Consider the following 27,135-nt stretch of genomic DNA (forward strand, 5'->3'; position numbering starts at 1 on the left):
TGTCACACAATTCACTCGAAGGACTCTGGAAGCAATAAAACACAAGCTCCTACAAGAATGAGACCTTTGGCACCGCCTTAGCTATTAGGTAGTGGAGCGATTGATTGGGACATTTGATGCTAGGGTTTGTATCTTTTGCTACTGTATGATGTCAGGTGTCAGATAATGCTGTGACATGTTAGGAGTTAATATTTATCTCCACGTTAATAGCTTTAAGTCTCCATTTAAATAGTTTCACAACAAATCTTTTTTATATACAACCGGCAATTAAGATTTATGACGTTGGTAGCTGTTTGAATGCAGTTTTCTCGCTGTGCTGGACAGGCAGCTCTAAATGTTTTCAGGACTCCTGTGGTCTGTCTGAGAATCCATCACCTGAGATTAATGATGTTATTACCTTAAGGGCTCATCTGTATATATATTCCTTCTGTTTTCTGTGGTTGTCATAACCTTTATTAGGAAGCAAGAACATTTTATAGTCAAAGTGACAATTACATGATGAAATCTAATGACATATCATTGGTGCCAGTAAAGAAGAGCAGGAGAAGACCCTTGACCAACTTGGAAATATGGCTCATCACGCTGCTTGTTATATTCATCTGTGTGTGTGTCGGCTTAGTAGTGTTTGCATGGATTGCAGTTACAGATCTACGCTCAGGTAAGACTCCTTACTAAAATGATTGAACGGAAAAGAGTATTTCTTAAGTGTCTTCTTATTTTCTTTACATCTGCTCTCCGACTATCTTTACCCTTACTAATTTTGTATATGTAAAATATATAATAATAATACTAAACATCTGTATAATTATATACAGCGTATATATATATATATATATATATATATATATATATATATATATTAAGGCAACATATCAATGCAAATTAAGTACATTTTTAATAGCCCACAATAGTGATGTTTCATTTCATATGTGGATCTATCTCAAGCAATTTTACAATTCTATGTGCCATGCTTTTAAAGATGCATTTGTTAGAACAGTGATTTTACATCATTACAGAAATACATACACCCTTAATATACATAGTGCATGATCATATAAGTGTATAAATTACCAAAAGTAGATATAGACATTAGTCATAGTAAAATTTATTTCCAGCTCAAAAAAGTGCAAAGTATGTTATATGTTTATAAGATCATTAAATGAGCATAATCATACATGAATATATCCATACATATCAGAAAAAGAGATGCGGCACACACCCGGTCTGCAGTGAAATCACTGTCCTTTATTCACCATCCAACTGGATGTTGGATGGTGAATAAAGGACATTGATTTCACTGCAAACCGGGTGAGTGCCACATCTCTTTTTCTGATGTGTATGGATATATTCATGGCTACATGATGCTGAGCACCAGTTTCCAGTAGCAGTCGCCAACCATTTTTAAAGGTCCATAAGGATTCGATCCTGTGCTGTTTGACTTTGCCTGACATCTGGTGCCATTCGTTCTTTTTCTATTGGAGGAATAATTATACATGACTATCACTCACCCATCACATAAACATATTTCCACAAGCGAGTGCCAAATTCGGCCTTTAGAGACTGAATTGGCACATGTCTGTGATGTACACAAAGTAAGGAAGAGCAAAGAGATGAAAATACACAACTACACTTGCGCCCAGACATGCAGTGTTGAAGTCCGAGGCGCCGTGTTACTGAAGTTCATTCTATTGGCCATGTCCGCACATGCGCTGAGACTAGATTAATTTAGCATAGCCGAACTGATAATGTTATGCACGGCGTGGAAGTCCACACATACGAATAATCTTAATATAGTCATTGACCCCATTTTAAAAATGGGAGACTTCATTTTCAAAGTCAAATTTCCAGAACTGGCCATATTATATTGTCAACTACTGTCCAACAAGGAAATTAATTAATAGGAGGTAGGTCTGAATTTATAATACATCATATCTATTATATTACAAAGCCAGACTTGAGGGTCATGAAAAAAAGCCCACCATTTGTTGGGGCTGGATTTTCCATAAATCCCAGATATCTAGGACGTATATGCTTTTATGCATTCTCATTCAGGACTAGAGGCTAGCAATCCTCTCCAGAGTGTGAGGCAGTGACACCTGCACAGCTCTCACTTTCCATACTGCCTCCTCACACATTCCTCCAACTCTGCATTCTGTGTCCGCATCCATCTCATCACCTTTGCGCTCCATACTGTGTCAGCGTACATATTCCCCTCCCTTCTCATATTGTGTCCACACCCATGCCTCCACTCACCATACTGTGTCTGCACCCCCCATACATGCCCACATCTCACCTCTTCCCCTTCAAATTGTGTCTTAAAATTTCACCCGCACCCTATATTGTTTATACCTGTCCCTTCCTTGTTCCCCAAACTTGTGTCCTCAAATCATCCCCGTAATACTAAATCTCTCCCTGCCCTGTTACAGTAAATACCCCATCACAGTACATCTACCCCAGCTTTGTTGCAGTAAATCTCTCCCACAGAGAGTACATACCCCCATACACAATAAATACCCCCCACACAGTAAATACACATGCAGTAAATACCCATGCACAGTAAATACCCCCACACACAGTAAAAAATTACCCCACACATAGTACATTCACCTCTCACACAGTAAATACCTCCCCCAACACAGTAAATACACCCCACATGCAGTAAATGCCCCCATGCTGTAAATACCCCACACAGTAAATACTCCCCTAAACAGTAAATACCCCCATGCAGTAAATACCTCCCCTGCCCTTTTACACTAAATATCCCTCCTATCTTCAGTGTCTTTAGCTCCACTAGTATGCAGCACTTACCACCAATGCTTTCTGTGCTGGTGAGTGATGTCAACAGCATGATCACATGACCTCATCATGCTGCTAACGTCGCTCTGACCTGGCGGCTAGACCTTCAATTGTACTCTCGACTTTCAGATGTGAGTACAAATGAACACTGGGAGTCGGAGAGCTGCAACTTCTGCTGTCAGCTTGACAGCTGACTCCGAGAACTGCTGACTCCCAGTCTGGGGGGTGTCAGAATGCAGTCTCCAGGTGAGACACTTCGGACCGCCGCTTTAGGCAGCCCGACTGCACCCCCCTGCCAACTGCGCCCACAGCACATGCCCTGGCTGCCCCCCTTAGATACGTCTCTGCATTAGGGAATATTTTAGTTGCTACCATACATCCCTAGAATAACTGGATTTATTTTTTTGTTTTTACCCTTGCCAACTTCTGCCATTTTCTCTCTGTTCACTTTTTACTTCTTCATTACACATTTATAAATTGCAATACAAAACTATACCCCCAGATGTACGCTGTAAGAGGAATTTGCTGAAAGAGCATACAATTTCCTTTTGCCAGTTGAAATATGTCGTTCCTTCTAAGGGTACGTTCACACAGGACTTTTTTGCTGCTTTTTTTTGCTGCTTTTTTTTATGCTAATTTTCAGCTGCTTTTTACAGTACCAGTAAAGCCTATGAGATTTCAGAAATCTCATGCACACACGTTGGTTTTTTGTTTGATCAGTATTTTCTGCTTTGCTGCTTTTTTTGGACATAGGGCATGTCACTTCTTTCAGCGTTTTTGCTGCGTTTTTGCAGCGTTTTTTCACCCATTGACTTGAATGGGTGATGAAGAAAACGCTGCAAAAACGCTGTAAAAACGCATGTAGCATTATTTGCTGCGTTTTTTGTGCAGAAAATCATGGCCAGCAGGAAGGGATCTCACAGCCAAGAGCTTAGGGGTGTGGTTAGTGAGGTGTGAAGAGCCATTGTGAGGTGTGAAGAGCCATTGTGAGGTGTCCTAGCAGCTGAAAATTGGCATAAAAAAAGCAGCAAAAATCTGCAGCAAAAATCTGCAGCAAAAAAGTCCTGTGTGAACGTACCCAAAAAACGCACCAAAATAACGCACCAAATTAGCATAAAAAAAAGCAGCAAAAAAAAGCAGCAAAAAAGTCCTGTGTGAACGTACCTAAAGCAGTCATTCTGAATCTTTCTACTGTTCAGTGTTATAGACATGATGTTTTTTCATGGAGGTTACCAACTACATGAGCTGTTCCTGTTTTACTATATAAAGAATGGTCTTCTTATTTTATTCTGGTGCTGTAAAACCTTTTATACCTGCTAAATCTGTCCTCATGTAATTTGGCAAACTGCCTATTTATACTGTATACTGTATCTCAATATGATGACCTAATGTTATCACATTGTGTGTAGTACCTGCAGATTCAAAATCCTCACTATACCCCTCGATAAAATCTTTGGGGGGAGTAGTTTTCAAAATGGGGTCAGTTGTGGGGGTTTTCTACTGTTTAAGCACATCAGGGTCTCTCCAAACATGACATGGTGTCAGTTACCAATTCTAGCCAATTTTGTGTTGCTAAAGTCAAATGGTGCTCCTTCCCTTTCCGAGCTCTGCTGTGTGTCCAAACAGTTGGTCTCCACCACATATGGGGTACTAGCATATTCAGAAGAAATTGCACAACAAATTCAAATTATATGGTCCATTTTCTCCTCTTACCCTTGTGAAAATGCAAAATTTGGGTCTAAAATAACATTTTTGTGGGAAAAAGTAAAATGTTCATTTTTGTCCATTCACTTTACTTTAGTTCCTGTGAAGCACCCGAAGGCTTAGAAAACTTCTTGAATGTGGTTTTGAGCACTTTTAGGGGTGCAGCTTTTATAATGTGTCACTTTTGGCTGTTTTCTGTTAAATAGGCCTCTCAAAGTCACTACAAATATGATGTGGTTCTAAAAAAATGGATTTGCAAATTTTGTTGGAAAAATCTAAAAAAACTGGTCAACTTTTAACCCTTCTAACTTACTAACAAAAAATATGTGTAAAAAATGATGCAGATGTAAAATATGTGGGAAATGTTATTTATTAACTATTTTGTGTTATATAGCTGTCTAGTTTAAGGACATAAAAATTCAAAGCTTGAAAATTGGGAAATATCTGCCAAGTTTCGATATTTTCATAAATAAACACAAATCATATGGACCAAACTTTACCACTATCATGAAGAACAATGTCACGAAAAAATAATCTCAGAATCTCAGAATCACTGAGCGTTCCAGAGTTATTACCTAATAAACTGACACTGGTCAGATTTAAAAAATTAGGCCTGGTCATTAACGAATAAAGTGGCTCGCTCCTTAAGGCCAGTTTCACACGTCAGTGGCTCCGGTACGTGTAGTGACAGTTTTCTCATGTACCGGAGACACTGACACACGTAGACACATTCAAATCAATGGGAATGGGTCTATGCACATGTCTCCGTGTTTTCACGGACTGTGTGTCCATGTGCAAAACACGGAGACATGTCTGCTTATCACCGACAGCACGGTCCGCAAAGCGTCTCGCCCACGTGCACACGAAGAACAGTGTGCACTCTCCTCCATGTGCACGTACCGCCCGCAGGAGAGACAGCGCTACAGTAAGCGCTGTCCCCCCTGCTTGTGGTGCTGAAGGCGGCATTCATCTCTTCTGTCCTGCTCGGCTGAAAGCAGCGCTTGCAGAACAGAAGAGATGAAAAATGATGGGTTTTTTTGTTTTTTTCCTTAAAAATAAAGTTTGGGGGTCACCTCCCGCCGACCTGGGAGAGTATTTTTCTGCAAGCAGGCGGGCAGCGGGAGGTAGGGAGGGGCGGGAGGAGGGAGATGACCCCCAAACTTTAGTTTTAAAGAAAAAAAAACGTGATTTTTCATCTCTTCTGTTCTGCAAGTGCTGCTTTCAGCCGAGCAGGACAGAAGGGATGAATGCCGCCTTCAGCACTATACGCAAGGGACAGCGCTTACTGTAGTGCTGTCTCTCCTGCATGGTCTGTGTGGTCCTCAGGCAGCACACGGGCGGCACACGGCTGCCGCACGTGTGCCACACTGATGTGCCACGTGAGCACACGGACAAACGGACACGGATAACTCCGGTATCGGAATTATCTGGACGTGTGAGACTGGCCTAAGAGGTTAGCTATATCAGTTAACACAAATCAAATTAGTTTTGACTTTCAACAAAAATTTGGATTTGCCAGAGTCTGAATTTTTTCAATTCAATATCCGGAAATCCAGAGATCTGGCAACCGGCCAGCCACCATTTTTCTTTATTAATTTAGAGCCAGGAAAGAGTTAAAAATATGCTTACCACAGATTGCCCCCTAACCTGTTCTTCTGTGCAAGTCCCCACTGAATCTTCTACGCAGCTAACTCCCACCTGTCCAGTCTTCTGTCTTCACTGGACAACTAGTCATGTTTATGGGGATTCTTTTTCCTTGGTCTTTGAGATGTAAATTGATAAATGGAATATTGTGAACTAATCTAATGTATTTGCCTAAGGTGATCTATTGTTTCCCTCTCTTTTGTTCTTGATTTTTGCATATATTATTTTGCTATAGAGATGATACAAATTGACTCATAAGACTTGGTCCAGTAGTCATGTCAGTAGCTGCTGGATGCCCAGCAAATTGACTCCTACCTGAGAGCATCTGGCTTCCACAGCATCATTTTTTGGGGTGTTAAGCTCATGTGGTTTTGTGCCATGACCAACTAATCAAAAGAAGAGCCACACTTGCTTTGTGATGGAACAAGGCACTCCTGTGGAGATGCTGCTCAAATAGGATCCTGACCTGTATTTACAAGATAATGAAAAACCTGGCACTCTTTGAAAAATATGAATCAAGATGCTTTATTTACAGTCTCAATGCACAGTCAGTGCATTAAATTTCCTACATGATATGTCAGCACACTGTGATTCGTGAATGCGTAAACTCCAATATTGCTGCAAAGATTAAAAATGGCGTTTTTGATCAAATAGGGAAAAATTCATCCAACCACGCTAAGGTGTACCTTTTAATATGAATAGTCCCTAACCACTTTGTCCTACCTCAAAACCAGGCCTCATCTGAATGGCAGCAAGAAGGGAACCAGGTGTAGCTCACAAATAAAACCTTGTATGGGAATGATGGGTGAATATGGTGATGAGCCTTGTAGTGGGCCACACCCGCCAATATGTGGTTAGATAAATTTTGCGCTCTTTGATAAAAAAAAATACTAAGCTAAATATTGCAGTTCATGTACTCGCTGGATGCTAATGCATTGTGCATGAATATGTTTGTACATTTGCCACACAGCGTAATTGTGCACCTGTACCGGACCTTGCGATTTTGCGTTTCCGTTTTTGTTCCCCTTCTTCCCAGAGCCATAACTTTTTTATTTTTCTGTCAATATGGGCATGTCAGGGCTTGTTTTTACAGAACAAGTTGTACTTTTGAAAAACACCATTGATTTTACCACATAGTGTACAGAAAAATGGGAAAAATCCAAATGCAGTGAAATTGGCAAAAAAGTGCAATTCCACATTTTTTGGTTGTTTTTTTTTCTACCATGTTCACTAAATGCTAAAATTGACCAGCTGCTATGATGTTCCATTCCAGTATGAGTACACAGATACCAAACATGTCTAAGTTCTCTTTTATTTAAGTGGTGAAAAAAATACAAGGTTTGTAAAAGAAAAAAAAGCCGCCATTTTTTGAGACCCGTAGCGTCTGCATTTTCACACCTATTGAAATGATCTGTCCAATGTATAAACTATTTTCAATGGAAAGGAAACACTCTTTAAAATATTTTTAGTGGTCCTTTGTGGTTTAATGACACAAGTATAATAAATAATATGTGAAGAACTTAACACGTACAGTGGGGCAAAAAAGTATTTAGTCAGTCTGCAATAGTGCAAGTTCCACCACTTAAAAAGATGAGAGGCGTCTGTAATTTACATCATAGGTAGACCTCATCTATGGGAGACAAACTGAGGAGAAAAAAAAATCCAGAAAATCACATTGTCTGTTTTTTTATCATTTTATTTGCATATTATGGTGGAAAATAAGCATTTGGTCAGAAACAAACAATCAAGATTTCTGGCTCTCACAGACCTGTAACTTCTTCTTTAAGAGTCTCCTCTTTCCTCCACTCATTACCTGTAGTAATGGCACCTGTTTAAACTTGTTATCAGTATAAAAAGACACCTGTGCACACCCTCAAACAGTCTGAATCCAAACTCCACTATGGTGAAGACCAAAGAGCTGTCAAAGGACACCAGAAACAAAATTGTAGCCCTGCACCAGGCTGGGAAGACTGAATCTGCAATAGCCAACCAGCTTGGAGTGAAGAAATCAACAGTGGGAGCAATAATTAGAAAATGGAAGACATTCAAGACCACTGATAATCTCCCTCGATCTGGGGCTCCATGCAAAATCCCACCCCGTGGGGTTAGAATGATCACAAGAACGGTGAGCAAAAATCCCAGAACCACGCGGGGGGACCTAGTGAATGAACTGCAGAGAGCTGGGACCAATGTAACAAGGCCTACCATAAGTAACACACTACGCCACCATGGACTCAGATCCTGCAGTGCCAGACGTGTACCACTGCTTAAGCCAGTACATGTCCGGGCCCGTCTGAAGTTTGCTAGAGAGCATTTGGATGATCCAGAGGAGTTTTGGGAGAATGTCCTATGGTCGGATGAAGCCAAACTGGAACTGTTTGGTAGAAACACAACTTGTCGTGTTTGGAGGAAAAATAATACTGAGTTGCATCCATCAAACACCATACCTACTGTAAAGCATGGTGGTGGAAACATCATGCTTTGGGGCTGTTTCTCTGCAAAGGGGCCAGGACGACTGATCCGAGTACATGAAAGAATGAATGGGGCCATGTATCGTGAGATTTTGAGTGCAAACCTCCTTCCATCAGCAAGGGCATTGAAGATGAAACGTGGCTGGGTCTTTCAACATGACAATGATCCAAAGCACACCGCCAGGGCAATGAAGGAGTGGCTTCGTAAGAAGCATTTCAAGGTCCTGGAGTGGCCTAGCCAGTTTCCAGATCTCAACCCTATAGAAAACCTTTGGAGGGAGTTGAAAGTCCGTGTTGCCAAGCGAAAAGCCAAAAACATCACTGCTCTAGAGGAGATCTGCATGGAGGAATGGGCCAACATACCAACAACAGTGTGTGGCAACTTTGTGAAGACTTACAGAAAACGTTTGACCTGTGTCATTGCCAACAAAGGATATATTACAAAGTATTGAGATGAAATTTTGTTTCTGACCAAATACTTATTTTCCACCATAATATGCAAATAAAATGATAAAAAAACAGACAATGTGATTTTCTGGATTTTTTTTTCTCAGTTTGTCTCCCATAGTTGAGTTCTACCTATGATGTAAATTACAGACGCCTCTCATCTTTTTAAGTGGTGGAACTTGCACTATTGCTGACTGACTAAATACTTTTTTGCCCCACTGTATTTCCTATTTTTCTTTACATTTTCCCACAATACCAGCAAAAAAAAGAGAATAAAAAAGGAATATAAAAATGACATAAAAAAAAGCCCATCTGATGAGAAAAATAGAGACAAAAATTAGGTGAATATTTAAATGAGAAAAATGTTATAATAAAATCTGCAAATGTCCCTGGTCAGGAAGTGGGGGTAAATGGCCAGTTTATGAACTGATTAATTTGGAGAAGTCCAGTGGCGAGACGTTCTAGCTGGGCCACTCTATTCTAAATATTTGTTTTTCTTTTTGTGTTGTCTTCAAGGAATATTTAATATGAAGGAATGTACCAGCTTCCTCATGCTGCCTTTTCTGAGTGGCGCGTCCACCATTTTGAACCTCGTGTTTTGCACATAGTGAGATTAGGTCAAACTCAAACCTTCAAGTGTTTCCTTCAGAAGCATCATTCATCAAAGTTCCATTTATGATAAGCAGGGGACTGGCTGAAGCTCTATGAATCTTTGATGATCCAGAGAACATGGGTCACATAATCTTATGTGGACAAAGCAATAATGCTCATGTGTGAACACAGCTCTATTGACTTCTATGGGTCTGTGAAAGCAGTATGACGCATTTTTGTGACAGTGAATGGAACGGCACACTGCTCAAATTAAGTAATGGCAAAAACCCTCTTTTCATTGATTGTTGGAGATCCCAGTAGCCAAACCCACAACTGTAGAGAGGTTACAAATCATGTCTCATGAGCCTGTATGGAGCGGAAACTGAGCTCATACCATACACAATGGGTGCTAGATATATACAGTCATATGAAAAAGTTTGGGCACCCCTATTAATCTTAATGTTTTATAAAAATAGTTTTTTTTGCAACAGCTATTTCAGTTTCATACATCTAATAACTGTTGGGCACAGTAATGTTTCTGCCTTGAAATGAGGTTTATTGTACTAACAGAAAATGTGCAATCTGCATTCAAACAAAATTTGACAGGTGCATAAGTATGGGCACCCTTATCATTTTCTTGTTTTAAATACTCCTACCTACTTTTTACTGACTTACTAAAGCACTTTTTTTGGTTTTGTAACCTCATTGAGCTTTGAACTTCATAGCTAGGTATATGCAATCATGAGAAAAGCTACTTAAAGTGGCCACTTGCAAGTTGTTCTCCTGTTTGAAGCTCCTCTGAAGAGTGGCATCATGGGCTCTTCAAAACAACTGTCAAATGATCTGAAAACAAAGATTATTCAACATAGTTGTTCAGGGGAAGGATACAAAAAGCTGTCTCAGAGGTTTAACCTGTCAATTTCCACTGTGAGGAACATAGTGAGGAAATGGAAGAACACAGGTACAGTTCTTGTTAAGGCCAGAAGTGGCAGGCCAAGAAAAACATCAGAAAGGCAGAGAAGAAGAATGGTGAGATCAGTCAAGGACAATCCTCAGACCACCTCCAGAGAGCTGCAGCATCAACTTGCTGCAGATGGTGTCACTGTGCATCGGTCAACTGTACAATGCACTTTGCACAAGGAGAAGCTGTATGGGAGAGTGATGAGAAAGAAGCCGTTTCTGCAAGCACGCCACAAACAGAGTCGGCTGAGGTATGCAAAAGCACATTTGGAGAAGCCAATTTCTTTTTGGAAGAAGGTCCTGTGGACTCATGAAACCAAGATTGAGTTGTTTGGTAATACAAAAAGGCGTTATGCATGGTGGCAAAAAAACACAGTGCGTTGTATAGTTGACCGATGCACAGTGACACCATCTGCAGCAAGTTGATGCTACAGCTCTCTGGAGGTGGTCTGAGGATTGTCCTTGACAGATCTCACCATTCTTCTCTGCCTTTCTGATGTTTTTCTTGGCCTGCCACTTCTGGCCTTAACAAGAACTGTACCTGTGTTCTTCCATTTCTTTACTATGTTCCTCACAGTGGAAATTGACAGGTTAAATCTCTGAGACAGCTTTTTGTATCCTTCCCCTGAACAACTATGTTGAATAATCTTTGTTTTCAGATCATTTGACAGTTGTTTTGAGGAGCCCATGATGCCACTCTTCAGAGGAGATTCAAACAGGTGAACAACTTGCAAGTGGCCACTTTAAGTAGCTTTTCTCATGATTGCATACACCTGGCTATGAAGTTCAAAGCTCAATGAGGTTACAAAACCAAAAAAAGTGCTTTAGTAAGTCAGTAAAAAGTAGGTAGGAGTATTTAAAACAAGAAAATGATAAGGGTGCCCATACTTATGCACCTGTCAAATTTTGTTTGAATGCAGATTGCACATTTTCTGTTAGTACAATAAACCTAATTTCAAGGCAGAAACATTACTGTGTCCAACAGTTATTAGATATATGAAACTGAAATAGCTGTTGCAAAAAAAACTATTTTTATAAAACATTAAGCTTAAGATTAATAGGGGTGCCCAAACTTTTTCATATGACTGTAATTCATCTGGAAACTGCATCAAAAAGCATTGGAGGGAGTGATATTCACAATATGCAGCTATCCTGTCCCACTCATTCCCCTGCACATTTATTCAAATGATTGAGCAACCATGCAATGCATGGGCATGTATAATCAGAGTTAGAGCTTTGTTTGCAATGTTTTCATTGTCTACCTTTTATAGGAGACTGTATTATATGAAAAAATGGCTGCTTTCTTCTACAAATGCACCATTCTAGTTCAATGACTGTATCTGATATTAGAGCACAGAGAAATGGAGCTAAGCTTCAATACGACACTAAATATAGTGATTAAATAAACGCTATTGTAACAAAGCAGCCAAAGTTTGCGATCTTGTACAATCTTTTCACCCAACCTTCTTGTAAATGTTATTGTAATCTTGAAGTTAGTACACCTTTATGCTTTATAGAAATGTAGCTGGGATTAATTGCCCATAGTCTCGTAAAGGGGCATTACAGAATGTTTGGGATGGAATTCTATCTTGGAAGTTCTACAATCATTTATCTGGAAGATCTAATGGCTACTTTCTCATTGTCCAAAAACTAATATCCTCCAGTTAAAGCTGTTATGAAGGGTACTCCTCAATGTATAACTCTTACAAACTGTCTCTGGCAGTTCAAGGATTCGGTGACACCATTTGTCTGTTTCTTGCACAAGCTCTGCTAATGAACACTATTGGAAACCATCATGAAAGGGATTTTCTGTAATATATGACAGTGTCATGTTTTCAGGAATCAAATAGAAGATAAATACATGTTCTGCACTTTTTTCTATGTTTTTTTCTTTCTTGCGGTTAAAATAAAGCTTCATTTTCAACTATACATTCTTGACTCACTGAAACATTTGGAAAAATATTAATGTGGTGTTGTCTCTGAACTTTAAAGGGGTATCCACGATTCATGGCCATTTTTTTTCTTGAAGGCAATCTGTCACCAGATTTCATGCTACCTCCTCCGATAGCAGAATAATGTAGGAAAAGAGACCCCAATTCCAGCGATGTATCACTTAGTTTACTGGGTGCAGCAGTGGTAATATAATTAGAGTTCTTAGCTGTACCATGTAGCATAGATGAGAAAGCTAACCCCACCCACACCACAGATTTCCGTGTGCATTGTCTATTGACAGTAAGGTGTTATCAGAGGATGTGGTCAGACAACTGCTCACATGAGCACTAGTCCTGGTAGTGATAATGTCCTGGTGATAAAACCTTCATAATATGAACCACAGCATACATCCTAATAAGTGACACATCACTAAAATCTTTGTCTCAGCTGCTACCTCATTCTGTCCTCAGATTGAAGAGCAGACACCAGCTTAGATTACCTTTAACCCCTTCATGACCTTGGGATTTTCCATTTTTACTTGTTCATTTTTTCTCCCCTCCTTCCCAGAGCCATAACTTTTTTATTGTTCCGTCAATATGGCCATGTGAGGGCTTATTTTTTGTGAAACAAGTTGTACTTTTGAACGACATTATTGGTTTTAGCATGTCCTGTACTAGAAAACGGGTAAAAAATTCCAAGTGCCGTGAAATTGCAAAAAAAGTGCAATCCCACACTTGTTTTTTGATTGGCTTTTTTACTAGGTTCACTAAATGCTAAAACTGACCAGCCATTATAATTATCCAGGTCATTATGAGTTCATAGACACCAAACAGGTCTAGGTTCTCTTTTATCTAAGTGGTGAAAAAAAATTCCAAACTTTGCTTAAAAAAAAAAAAAATTGTGCCATTTTCCGATACCCGTAGCATCTCCATTTTTCATGATCTGGGGTCAGGTGAGGGCTTATTTTTTGCGTGCCGAGTTGGTGTTTTTAATTATATCATATTGGTGGAGATATGTTCTTTTAATCGCCCGTTATTGCATTTTAATGCAATGTCACTGTGACCAAAAATCGTAACTCTGGCGTTTCAAATTTTTTTCTCGCTACGCCGTTTATCGATCACATTAATCCTCTCTTTTATTGATAGATCGGGCGATTCTGAACACGGCGATACCAAATATGTGTAGGTTTGATTTTTTTATTGATTTATTTTGAATGGGGCGAAAGGAGGGTGATTTAAACTTTTATTTTTTTTTTATTTTTTCCACATTTTTTTAACTTTATTTTTTACTTTTGCCATGCTTCAATAGCCTCCATGGGAGGCTAGAAGCTGGCACAACGTGATTGGCTCTGCTACATAGCAGCGATTATCAGATCGCTGCTATGCAGCAGAAATGCAGGTGTGCTATGAGTGACGACCACAGGGGGTGCTCACAGCAGGCCGGCATAAGTAATCATGGAGGTCTCAAGACCTCTACGGTTACCATTCTGATGCATCGCTGACCCCTGATCATGTGACGGGGGTCGGCGATGCGCTCATTTCCGGCCGCCCGGCTGGAAGCGCCGGTTAAATGCCGCTGTCAGCGTTTGACAGCGGCATTTAACTAGTTAATAGGGGCGGGTGAATCACGATTTCACCCGCCGCTATTGCGGGCACATGTCAGCTGTTCAAAACAGCTGACATGTCCCGGCTTTGATGCGGGCTCACTGCAGAGCCCTGCATCAGAGTGCGGTATCTGACCTCGGACGTACTATCCCTTCCGAGGTCAGAAAGAGGTTAAATGCATGTAATTGGGGTTACAAATAATTTTGGCAATTAGTTTCATTAACATTTTGCACTGCTTGCTCTCTATAGGCTCTGAGTTGCATTGTTTATTGTTGGCTCTAGCATTTTTTTTACAATGTGTCTTAGCACAAACAGGCAATATCTGATGACACAGAGCAGTCACTATCCGCTCCTGCCAGTGATTCTGTGGCTTCTGCTGACATCATTTTGACAGAGCAGTTGCTTCTCTTCTGCTCTACTCTGTTTACAGGACGTGCCTGCTGGAAGCCGTCTTTCAGTTATCCTCAAGACAGCAGTTGCTCCTCAGTGACAAAGCAGTCTATAAGAAGAGGAGTTTCTCTGTTTACATGGAGTAACTGAATAGCTCACATGAGCGGTCAATGACTGCTTTGAGACGGCACTGGGTAAAACAGACAGGTAGTTTATTCTATTAGCATCTACCTGCCTGTTAGTATTTATGCCCATAGTAAAAAATAATATTGGATAACCTCTTCATTAGTCCACTATGATAGTCTGATAGGGGAGTTTATAACTTTTGTCTCTGTCCTTTTTAGAGCTCCTCTGATCTGATTTATGACCACAGATCATATCAAAGTTAAATGTACAAGAGCCTGTAGAAAGGAAATGTTTCCAAATTTTAAATGAAGCCAAATTGTAAAAATGAGTTTTAGCTTCAAATACATGCATTTACGTAAAATAAAAAAATATGGGCAAAAAGACCCTTATATACATTAGATGAAAATTAGCCAAACCCCCTAAATCTTTTTTGTATCTGTCAATCATTTAATGTGCCTGGATGCCTCCCAACATTCCAACATCAGTTGAGGTTTATGGAGAGAAGCAGGCTTGGACTGTCCCACAGGAGAACAGGAGAATCCTCCGGTGGACTCTTGTGCAAGAGTGGACCACCACCCTCTTATATGAGCAGTGCTTGGCACTATATGCCTGAATCATTATGTACAGTCAAATGCAACATCTTATTGATTTAACAATCTGCTCAGTTAATTGTTATATAAATTTATGATTGAGAATAATGTCACATTTGCATGTAGATGAAATGTGGGGCCCTGGAGCTGGTTACTGATGAGCCCTTGGCACTGACCCTGCAGAGAAGGGTCAGACAGTTGAATTTTTAAAGCCCAATCTTTTATGTTTGGGGGAGATAACCCACTGCCGGACAAGTTTGACAGCATTTTTCTCCCCTATTCCTGTTAAAAACACATGCATGCTTAGCAAAACAAGTCTATCATACAGTTGTGGCCAAAAGTATTGACACCCCTGCAATTCTGTCAGATAATACTCAGTTTCTTCCTGAAAATGATTGCAAACACAAATTCTTTGATATTATTATCTTCATTTAATTTGTCTTAAATAAAAAAACACAAAAGAGAATGAAGCAAAAAGCAAAACATTGATCATTTCACACAAAACTCCAAAATGGGCCAGACAAAAGTATTGGCACCCTCAGCCTAATACTTGGTTGCACAACCTTTAGCCAAAATAACTGCAACCAACCGCTTCCGGTAACCATCAATGAGTTTCTTACAATTCTCTGCTGGAATTTTAGACCATTCTTCTTTGGCAAACTGCTCCAGGTCCCTGATATAGGAAGGGTGCCTTCTCCAAACTGCCATTTTTAGATCTCTCCACAGGTGTTCTATGGGATTCAGGTCTGGACTCTTTGCTGGCCACCTTAGAAGTCTCCAGTGCTTTCTCTCAAACCATTTTCTAGTGCTTTTTGAAGTGTGCTTTGGGTCATAGTCCTGCTGGAAGACCCATGGCTAGTGTTGAGCGATACCTTCCGATATTTGAAAGTATCGGTATCGGATTGTATCGGCCGATATCTGAAAAATATCGGATATCGCCGATACCGATACCCGATACCAATACAAGTCAATGGGACACAAATATCGGAAGTGCTCCTGGATGGTTCCCAGGGTCTGAAGGAGAGGAAACTCTCCTTCAGGCCCTGTGATCCATATTCATGTGTAAAATAAAGAATAAAAATAAAAAATAGGGATATACTCACCCTCTGACGCGTCCTGGTTGTAACCGCTGCAAGCGGCAGCTTCCGTTGCTAAGAATGCAGTGAGTGAAGTACCTTCGATGACGTCGCGGCTTGTGATTGGTCGCGTTACCGCTCATGTGACTGCTCACGCGACCAATCACAAGCCGCAACGTCATCGCAGGTCCTTCACTCGCTCATTCTTAGGAACAGAGGCTGCCGGTTGCAGCGGTTACAACCAGGGCGCGTCAGAGGGTGAGTATATTCCTATTTTTTATTTGTATTCTTTATTTTACACATGAATATGGATCCCAGGGCCTGAAGGAGAGTTTCCTCTCCTCCAGACCCTGGGAACCATACACTGGGAACTTCTGATTCCAATTTCCGATATCACAAAAATATCGGAACTTGGTATCGGAATTCCGATACTGCGGTATCGGAATGCTCAACACTACCCATGGCCCATTTTTGGAGTTTTGTGTGAAATCATCAATGTTTTGCTTTTTGCTACAATGTCCTCCATGCTGCAGTTGCTCATCTCTGTGTGCTACAAATGAATTAATGAAGAGCAGGAATCTCTCTTTGTGTGCTGTGCTGCGCATTAGATCACTGCAGATAGTTTTCTCCCCCCACCTCACGGTGAATTGTAAATTAGAAATAGAGTATGTAGAGACAAGTTGACAAGTAATATAATGGACAGAAATAATGACATACACATAGAGAACAGCTTATTATTGAAAGTACTGTTACACTTTAATCTCTTTATCCATATGTTTTTGAAAGTTGCCTAAAAGGAAGATTTTGGAAATGCTTAAGAGATCATGTAAAAGAAAACAAAACTACATATGAATAATGAATGTATTTTTTATTAAAATTTCTTCCTATTTATTTACATTTTTTTTAAATATAATATTTAGAAAATCAAACAAATATCAAGTCTGTGCATTCATATGCATCCTTTCATGTGAACAGATTAAAGGGGCTTGCCATAGTAATGTAGGAAGCTATAGAAGAGAGAAGCTAAAAGCCATTTCTTTAAATAGAATCCATTTTCTTTATTGAAAACGACATCATACTGAGTTCATGTATAGAATTCATAAGTGTTATTATTGTAGTTAGCTACTTGGGCTGCATGTGCAAAGGGGATTCTTCGATTTCTTACATTATTTTCTTCCACAATGAAAGATAATAGTAATATAGCAAACTGAAATCTGGTAAGAGTGGTTATGAGATACATCTATCTATTTATTGAACTGACCAGTAAGGATGAGCGCACCCATGGAATATCGGATTCGTCGGGTTCCATCGAACTTTAGTCCAAAGTTTGGTTCGCGTGCCTGTTAGGGGTCGAGTTCCCGCCTCTGCACAGGGGGAATCTTGGGCCATCTCCGCTACAGTCTCCCATTCATCTTCTGCCGCAGTGGAGCCTGCTCAGCGGAGACGTTGGTCCCAGCGTCTCGCTCAGTCTGACTCAGTACAAAGAGTTACTGCTGCTTTTCCTGCTTCTGCTATTGAAGTCAGTGCTGGGCAGCGGCGAGCAGATGCTTCTGGGACTAAGTCCTGCTTTTCTCGTTCTGAGCATGCCCAGAGTAAGATCTCTCAGTGGAGATCGAGGGTCACATGATCAGATACTGCAGCTAAGGCCATTGGTCCTTCAGGAAGGTCCTGTAGGTGCTCACGCTCTGTGACAGCCTCTCATTGGTCCTTCTAGGAAGGTCCTGTACGTGCTGCAACTATTTAAGGCTCGCATGGCCGCACGGCTAGTATTGTTCTATGTTATGTGCTTTGCGCCAGTGTGGTCTTGTGAGTTTGTGTTCAAGGACCCGGCTGAAATAAGCCCCTAGAATGCTGGCACCTCCGGCGAGGAGATTTTGTGTGAATGTATTCAGGGACCTGGCTGAAATAAGCCCCTAGAATGCTGGCACCTCCGGCGAGGAGTTTGTGTGCATGCATGACCACTGACTGCTCTCAGTTGAGTAGTTAGCCTGTGCCACTGTGAAGTCAAACAGGGTGCAGTGCTTTGAGTTTTGGCTACTCTGTGAAGTAACAGGGTTAGCTCATACTGCCATATAGTTCCGCCGTTTGCTAGCAGCAGGTTCTCGTGCACTGTGGACCCCAGGCTGTGAACGTATCAATAATAATAAAACCTCTATATTTACTCGGTGCATTCCACTAGCCCTAACAGAATACTAGTGCCAGGGTCTGGCTAGTAAATGGCGGACAATCCTTGAGGTATATCCAGCAGCTGGAGGTAGGTTGGCGGCTCTCGAGAGCTCAACCTCAGCTGTGGATGTTACCGCAGTAGCTGTACAGGCTGCTAGCGTGGCTGCAGCAACCTTGTCCACTGCCACCCCTGTTCTGACATTATCTCGCCTCCTGCTGCCAGAAAAAATTTCTGGAGATAGCAAATCTTGTAGGGTATTCGTGAGTCAGTGCTCTATTTACCTCGAGCTCCTGGCTGCACGTTTTCCCACAGAGCGGGCTAAGGTGGGATTTATTGTGTCTCTCTTGTTGGACAGGGCATTGGAATGGCTACGCCGATGTGGGAGCGTGGCGATCATGTGGTGCACAGTGATCCGCTGTTCCTGAGCACTCTGAAACAGGTCTTTTTAGGACCTCGAGTCACCCATGACACGGCGCTCCAACTGCTGGCATTAACTCAGGTTGTGTCCTTGGTCAGCCATTTTGCCATCCACCTCCGTACTTTAGCTTCTGAGCTGGAGTGGTCGGATAAAGCCCTTATCCCCATATTTTGGAGGGGGCTGGCTGATCACGTGAAAGACGCTCTGGCCACTAGGGAGATTCCTGCCACACTGGAGGAGTTAATAACTGTCTCTACTCGTATTGACCTCCGTTTTAACGAGCGGAGGTTAGAGCGAGCCCAGTGTAGGCAGAGGTTTCGTCTGGCTCCCACCTTCACCAAACCTCTGGAATCTCCGGTCCTGGTTCCTGAGTCACATGAGGCCATGGACGTGTCGCGAGCGGGATCTAAGTCCCAGACCGTTTGTGCACTCAAGGTCTGTCATGTTTGCCAGCAGTCAGGACATCTTACCACCAGATGTCCCCAGCGGTCGAGGAAACGTCAGCGTCTAGTCGTAGTAGGTGGAGGTACACTAGACACGGCGACGTTTGCCTCCAAATTGTCCTTTAAGGGGACAATTATTATAGGCTCATCCTCCCACTCGGTAGAGCTCTGCGTGGATTCTGGGGTGGAGGGCAATTTTATGTCTTCTGCCTTCGCCCAACGTCACGCACTACCCCTGGTTATGCTAGCTCAACCAGTAACGGTATGAGTGGTGAATGGGTCGACACTGCCCTCACAGATAACACACCAGACCATCCCTATTACTCTGTCCATGTCGCCATCCCATCAGGAGATTATATCTCTGCTCGTCATTCCTGAGGGAATTCATGAGGTCCTGTTGGGGATACCTTGGCTTTGGTACCCCTCTCCTCATATCGAGTGTCCTTAGGCAGAATTTTGGGATGGGGTGAATCTTGTGGGGGTAGATGTCAGATGGAGTGCATTCAGATTACTACTACAGAGGTACCCGCAGATCTATCCTCTCTCCCCAAGCAATATTGGTCTTATGTGGACGTGTTCTCCAAAAAGGCGGCGGAGACCCTTCCGCCCCATCGCCCCTATGACTGTCCTATTGACCTCTTCCCTGGTGCTGAACCTCCCCGGGGTCGAGTCTATCTGTTATCTTTCCCGGAGATGGAGGCAATGTCTCAGTACATTCAAGAGAATCTGGAAAGAGGGTTCATCAGGAAGTCAATGTCACCTGCTGGGGCTGGGTTCTTCTTCGTGCAGAAGAAGAATGGGGAACTGCGTCCATGCATAGATTACAGGGGTCTTAACGCCATCACTGTTAAGAATAAGTATCCTTTGCCCTTGATATCTGAGCTCTTCGATAGGCTTTGGGGAGCAAGGGTATTTACTAAATTAGATCTGCAGGGTGCTTACAACCTGATTCACATCCGTGAGGGGGACGAACGGAAGACGGCTTTTAATACCAGGGATGGGCACTATGAATATCTGGTGATGTCCTTCGGGCTCTGTAATGCCCCAGCCGTTTTCCAAGACTTTGTGAATCACATCTTCCGGGATATGCTCTCCACTAGGGTTGAGCGACTTTCATTTTTTTAAGATCGAGTCTGGTTTTGTGAAACCCGATTTAGTCCAGAGTCGAGTCGAGTGAAGTCGGCCGATTATCGCTAAAAGTCGGGGATCGACCGAAACACGAAACCCAATGCAAGTCAATGGGGAAGCATAGCCGGCAGTGAGTGGAGGCCAGGAAAACACCTACAGTGCACATTTTACTGCCAAAAACATCCATTCTTGTTTTCTGAAGCTTGTCAATCTTAATTAACTTTATAATAATAGTTGGGCACTGGAAATTGGGGGTCATTTGGCAAAAGTTGTGGGGGTAGGGCTGGTTCAAGGTTTTAGTGGGCCCAGGAAACATGGACTACGTCATGGCGGTGGAGCAGGGAGAGGTAAGTATTTCAACGTTGCAAGTGCTGTGATCCTGAGCAAGCAGGGGGGGCCCACTCGTTCGCATTGGCACTGGCACAGGGCCCCTCAAAGTACGGCGGTGTGTTTGCATGGCGGGGGCGCCTCCCACCAGCAGCGACACTTTTGCGTACTCTGAGTGGCCCTGTGCCAGTGACGTCGCCAACGAGTATGCCCCCCCACCTGATGAAGGAACCTGCACTTTCATCTGCACCTTCCTCTTTGTCCCTGTGTAAGGTGGTATAATATGCGGGAAGGGGAACCTTACTTTCAGCAGGGTCAGATTCTGGCTGTGTAGAGTACAAGGGGAATGTAGTGGTCTAGGTCAATGTACCAGCAGACTCATCTAGCAGTGGCTGGGCAATGGGCAGGATGATGAGGAAACAGATATAGGGCCAAAGAATAAAGTAGGCTAAATGCAGATCAAAATTGGTAACAGGACTAAACAGGCAGCATTGCTTTGTTCAGTGGAGTAGCAAACCCAAGAGCAGCAGACACTGTTTCAAGGGCCTAACCACACTAGTAGGCCAAATGCAGTTTAATATCTGATAGTATAGGCCGAAAGCCAGAATGTGGAAGCTCAGCTTTGTTCAGTTGAGGACAACACCAGGGAGGGGCAGACACCGTTAGTAGGCCCTAACCACCATTTTGTTTTTTAAAAAACACTTAATGAGAGCCAGAAGGTTGAAGCTCAGCTTTATTCAGTTGAGGGCAACACCAGGCAGGGGCAGACACCGTTAGTAGGCCGGAACCACCATTTTGTTTAAAAACAGCAGTTAATCAGAGCCGGAAGGTAGAAGCTCAGCTTTATTCAGTTGAGGGCAACACCAGGGAGGGGCAGAAGCCGTTAGTAGGCCCTAACCACCATTTTGTTTTTTAAAAAACACTTAATGAGAGCCAGAAGGTTGAAGCTCAGCTTTATTCAGTTGAGGGCAACACCAGGCAGGGGCAGACACCGTTAGTAGGCCGGAACCACCATTTTGTTTTTTAAAAAACACTTAATGAGAGCCAGAAGGTTGAAGCTCAGCTTTATTCAGTTGAGGGCAACACCAGGCAGGGGCAGACACCGTTAGTAGGCCGGAACCAGCAATGTGTTTAAAAACAGCAGTTAATCAGAGCCGGAAGGTAGAAGCTCAGCTTTATTCAGTTGAGGGCAACACCAGGGAGGGACAGAAGCCGTTAGTAGGCCCTAACCACCATTTTGTTTTTTAAAAAACACTTAATGAGAGCCAGAAGGTTGAAGCTCAGCTTTATTCAGTTGAGGGCAACACCAGGCAGGGGCAGACACCGTTAGTAGGCCGGAACCACCATTTTGTTTTTTAAAAAACACTTAATGAGAGCCAGAAGGTTGAAGCTCAGCTTTATTCAGTTGAGGGCAACACCAGGCAGGGGCAGACACCGTTAGTAGGCCGGAACCAGCAATGTGTTTAAAAACAGCAGTTAATCAGAGCCGGAAGGTAGAAGCTCAGCTTTATTCAGTTGAGGGCAACACCAGGCAGGGACAGAAGCCGTTAGTAGGCCCTAACCACCATTTTGTTTTTTAAAAAACACTTAATGAGAGCCAGAAGGTTGAAGCTCAGCTTTATTCAGTTGAGGGCAACACCAGGCAGGGGCAGACACCGTTAGTAGGCCGGAACCAGCAATGTGTTTAAAAACAGCAGTTAATCAGAGCCGGAAGGTAGAAGCTCAGCTTTATTCAGTTGAGGGCAACACCAGGGAGGGGCAGAAGCCGTTAGTAGGCCCTAACCACCATTTTGTTTTTTAAAAAACACTTAATGAGAGCCAGAAGGTTGAAGCTCAGCTTTATTCAGTTGAGGGCAACACCAGGCAGGGGCAGACACCGTTAGTAGGCCAGAACCAGCAATGTGTTTAAAAACAGCAGTTAATCAGAGCCGGAAGGTAGAAGCTCAGCTTTATTCAGTTGAGGGCAACACCAGGGAGGGACAGAAGCCGTTAGTAGGCCCTAACCACCATTTTGTTTTTTAAAAAACACTTAATGAGAGCCAGAAGGTTGAAGCTCAGCTTTATTCAGTTGAGGGCAACACCAGGCAGGGGCAGACACCGTTAGTAGGCCGGAACCACCATTTTGTTTAAAAACAGCAGTTAATCAGAGCCGGAAGGTAGAAGCTCAGCTTTATTCAGTTGAGGGCAACACCAGGGAGGGGCAGAAGCCGTTAGTAGGCCCTAACCACCATTTTGTTTTTTAAAAAACACTTAATGAGAGCCAGAAGGTTGAAGCTCAGCTTTATTCAGTTGAGGGCAACACCAGGCAGGGGCAGACACCGTTAGTAGGCCGGAACCACCATTTTGTTTAAAAACAGCAGTTAATCAGAGCCGGAAGGTAGAAGCTCAGCTTTATTCAGTTGAGGGCAACACCAGGGAGGGGCAGAAGCCGTTAGTAGGCCCTAACCACCATTTTGTTTTTTAAAAAACACTTAATGAGAGCCAGAAGGTTGAAGCTCAGCTTTATTCAGTTGAGGGCAACACCAGGCAGGGGCAGACACCGTTAGTAGGCCGGAACCACCATTTTGTTTTTTAAAAAACACTTAATGAGAGCCAGAAGGTAGAAGCTCAGCTTTATTCAGTTGAGGACAACTTGAATTAGGGACTGCATACAGACTTAGCAGGCTGTCCCCTGTGTGGACCATGCATCCAATACATTAACCCATTGAGCCACAAAGGACACGTAACCTTCCGTGGCCATGCCTACAGGTCCATGTGTCTGTTGTCAGGTGTACCTTTGTCAGTGTAGGCCTATTGGAAGGAGGGACCGCAGACAGGCTTCAAAGGCCTAACACAATAAAATGGGCTGGCTGTAGGCACTTTAAAATTGGTTCCAGGGGTACACGGGCAGCAGTGGTCTGGTCAGTGGAGGCCTAGTGGAAGGAGGGACCGCAGACAGGCTTCGAAGGCCTAACACAATAAAATGGGCTGGCTGTAGGCACTTTAAAATTGGTTCCAGGGGTACACGGGCAGCAGTGGTCTGGTCAGTGGAGGCCTAGTGGAAGGAGGGACCGCAGACAGGCTTCGAAGGCCTAACACAATAAAATGGGCTGGCTGTAGGCACTTTAAAATTGGTTCCAGGGGTACACGGGCAGCAGTGGTCTGGTCAGTGGAGGACTAGTGGAAGGAGGGACCGCAGACAGGCTATCAAAGGCCTAAAATAACAAACAATAGGCTCATGGCAGCTTTACAGCGGTTGCATGGATACACAGGCAGCTTGGTGGTGAGTGGAGGAGTAGTGCAAGGAGTGTCTGTCCCAGTACTCCCAAAATATAAATAGATGTTAATGTCTCGCAAAACAACCAAAACAAAAAAAAAGGTGGCATACTTAGGTACAGGGGTGGGCTCATCTACTGAGTTTCTGACATAGTAATTTGGCAGTAACTATTTAATGGTGCCAATATAGGACACAGACACAGACTACTTTAAGTTGCATCATAGATGTCTACAAATTTGTATTGTCAGTGCCAGACATTGAATGATGTCAGCGAATAGACTAAAGATTGGTGGAGCTGTGCGACATAATTTTGCACGTGGTAGAGCACATTTTGAGCTGGGGTAGGGGGGAACTCTCTTGAGGCCGGCGGGACCGCCCCAGGGCCCCTCATGTTACAACGGTGTGTCTGACGTTGGGTGCGCACCGCCACCGCCAGAGACACTACATTGTACTATGAGGGACCCAGTAGCAATGCCGTCAACCAAAAGCGAGCACACCCACCTCTTCAGACAAACAGCAGTCTCACGGGTGCTTGCGCCAAGTCGCGATACCACGGCCCCGTGTGGGGAGTTTGGCCATTTAGGGAGGTGTAAACATGTCGTATGCTGTACAATCAGCTGCAGCAAATTAGACATTAGAAAAGTAATTCACAGGCAAGAGCTTTTCATAGGAAAGCTAGGTGTCGGCCGGGCAAGGTGGGGCAAAAGATTTCGAAATCCAGTTGTGGTTCATTTTAATGAATGTTAGATCGTCAACATTTTGGGTAGCCAGACGAGTCCTTTTTTCGGTTAATATTGAACCTGCAGCACTGAATACTCTTTCTGATAGGACACTTGCTGCCGGGCAAGCAAGCTCCTGCAATGCATATTCTGCCAATTCTGGCCAGGTGTCTAATTTGGAGGCCCAGTAATCAAATGGGAATGACGGTTGAGGGAGAACATCGATAAGGGATGAAAAATAGTTAGTAACCATACTGGACAAATGTTGTCTCCTGTCACTTTCAATTGATGCAGCAGTACCTGTCCTGTTTGCGGTCATAGCAAAATCACTCCACAACCTGGTCAAAAAACCCCTCTGTCCAACGCCACTTCTGATGTGTGCACCCCTAACACTCCTAGTCTGCTGCCCCCTGGAGCTCGTGTGAGAACGATCACGTGCGCTGTGTGCTGGGAATGCCTGAAGCAAACGGTCAACAAGAGTTGATTGTTTGGTTGCTAATATTAGTTCCAAGTTCTCATGTGGCATAATATTTTGCAATTTGCCTTTATAGCGTGGATCAAGGAGGCAGGCCAACCAGTAATCGTCATCGTTCATCATTTTCGTAATGCGTGTGTCCCTTTTTAGGATACGTAAGGCATAATCCGCCATGTGGGCCAAAGTTCCAGTTGTCAAATCTCCGGTTGTGATTGGTTGAGGGGCAGTTGCAGGCAAATCTACGTCACTTGTGTCCCTCAAAAAACCAGAACCCGGCCGTGACACGCAACCAATTTCCTGTGCCCCCGGGAAAGGTTCGGCATTAAAAATATACTCATCCCCATCATCCTCCTCGTCCTCCACCTCCTCTTCGCCCGCTACCTCGTCCTGTACACTGCCCTGACCAGACAATGGCTGACTGTCATCAAGGCTTTCCTCTTCCTCTGGTGCAGACGCCTGCTCCTTTATGTGCGTCAAACTTTGCATCAGCAGACGCATTAGGGGGATGCTCATGCTTATTACGGCGTTGTCTGCACTAACCAGCCGTGTGCATTCCTCAAAACACTGAAGGACTTGACACATGTCTTGTATCTTAGACCACTGCACACCTGACAACTCCATGTCTGCCATCCTACTGCCTGCCCGTGTATCCTCCCACAAATAAATAACAGCACGCCTCTGTTCGCACAGTCTCTGAAGCATGTGCAGTGTTGAGTTCCACCTTGTTGCAACGTCTATGATGAGGCGATGCTGGGGAAGGTTCAAAGACCGCTGATAGGTCTGCATACGGCTGGCGTGTACAGGCGAACGTCGGATATGTGAGCAAAGTGCACGCACTTTGAGGAGCAGGTCGGAGAACCCAGGATAAGTTTTCAATAAGCACTGCACCGCCAGGTTTAAGGTGTGAGCCAGGCAAGGAATGTGTTTCAGTTGGGAAAGGGAGATGGCAGCCATGAAATTCCTTCCGTTATCACTCACTACCTTGCCTGCCTCAAGATCTACTGTGCCCAGCCACGACTGCGTTTCTTGTTGCAAGAACTCGGACAGAACTTCCGCGGTGTGTCTGTTGTTGCCCAAACACTTCATAGCCAATACAGCCTGCTGACGCTTGGCAGTAGCTGGCCCATAATGGGACAACTGGTGTGCAACAGTGTCATCTGCCGATGGAGTGGTTGGCAGACTGCGTTCTGTGGAAGAGCTGTAGCTTCTGCAGGAGGACGAGGCGGAGGAGGAGGAGGGGGTGCGAACGCCTACAGCCAACTGTTTCCTAGACCGTGGGCTAGGCACAACTGTCCCTAAATTGATGTCGCCTGTGGACCCTGCATCCACCACATTCACCCAGTGTGCCGTGATGGACACATAACGTCCCTGGCCATGCCTACTGGTCCATGCATCTGTAGTCAGGTGCACCTTTGTACTCACAGATTGCCTGAGTGCATGGACGATGCGCTGTTTAACATGCTGGTGCAGGGCTGGGATGGCTTTTCTGGAAAAAAGTGTCGACTGGGTAGCTCGTATCGTGGTTCAGCGTACTCCATCAGGGCTTTGAAAGCTTCGCTTTCAACTAACCGGTAGGGCATCATCTCTAACGAGATTAGTCTAGCTATGTGGGCGTTAAAACCCTGTGTACGCGGATGCGAGGATAAGTACTTCCTTTTTCTAACCAGAGTCTCATGTAGGGTGAGCTGGACTGGAGAGCTGGAGATCGTGGAACTTTCGGGTGTGCCGGTGTACATGGCAGACTGAGAGACGGTTGGAGACGGTATTGTTTCCGCCGGTGCCCTAGATGCAATATTTCCTCCTACAAAACTGGTGGTTCCCTGACCCTGACTGCTTTTGGCTGGCAAAGAAACCTGCACAGATACTGCCGG

The 27,135-nt window shown here is 43.5% G+C and overlaps 1 protein-coding gene across 1 annotated transcript in view; it reads left to right on the forward strand.

Moving 5' to 3' along the window:
• The first annotated feature begins 295 nt into the window (after window positions 1-295).
• Window positions 296-27,135, forward strand: part of TMPRSS15 (transmembrane serine protease 15) — a 399,115-nt gene continuing 372,275 nt past the window's right edge. The window contains exon 1 of the mRNA XM_077294014.1: window positions 296-658. Within this exon, the coding sequence (XP_077150129.1) occupies window positions 496-658 (163 nt within the window). The 5' untranslated portion in view covers window positions 296-495. The remainder of the gene's footprint in view (window positions 659-27,135) is intronic.

This window comes from Ranitomeya variabilis, chromosome 3 (assembly GCF_051348905.1).
Source record: "Ranitomeya variabilis isolate aRanVar5 chromosome 3, aRanVar5.hap1, whole genome shotgun sequence".
NCBI classification, from domain to species: Eukaryota; Metazoa; Chordata; class Amphibia; order Anura; family Dendrobatidae; genus Ranitomeya; species Ranitomeya variabilis.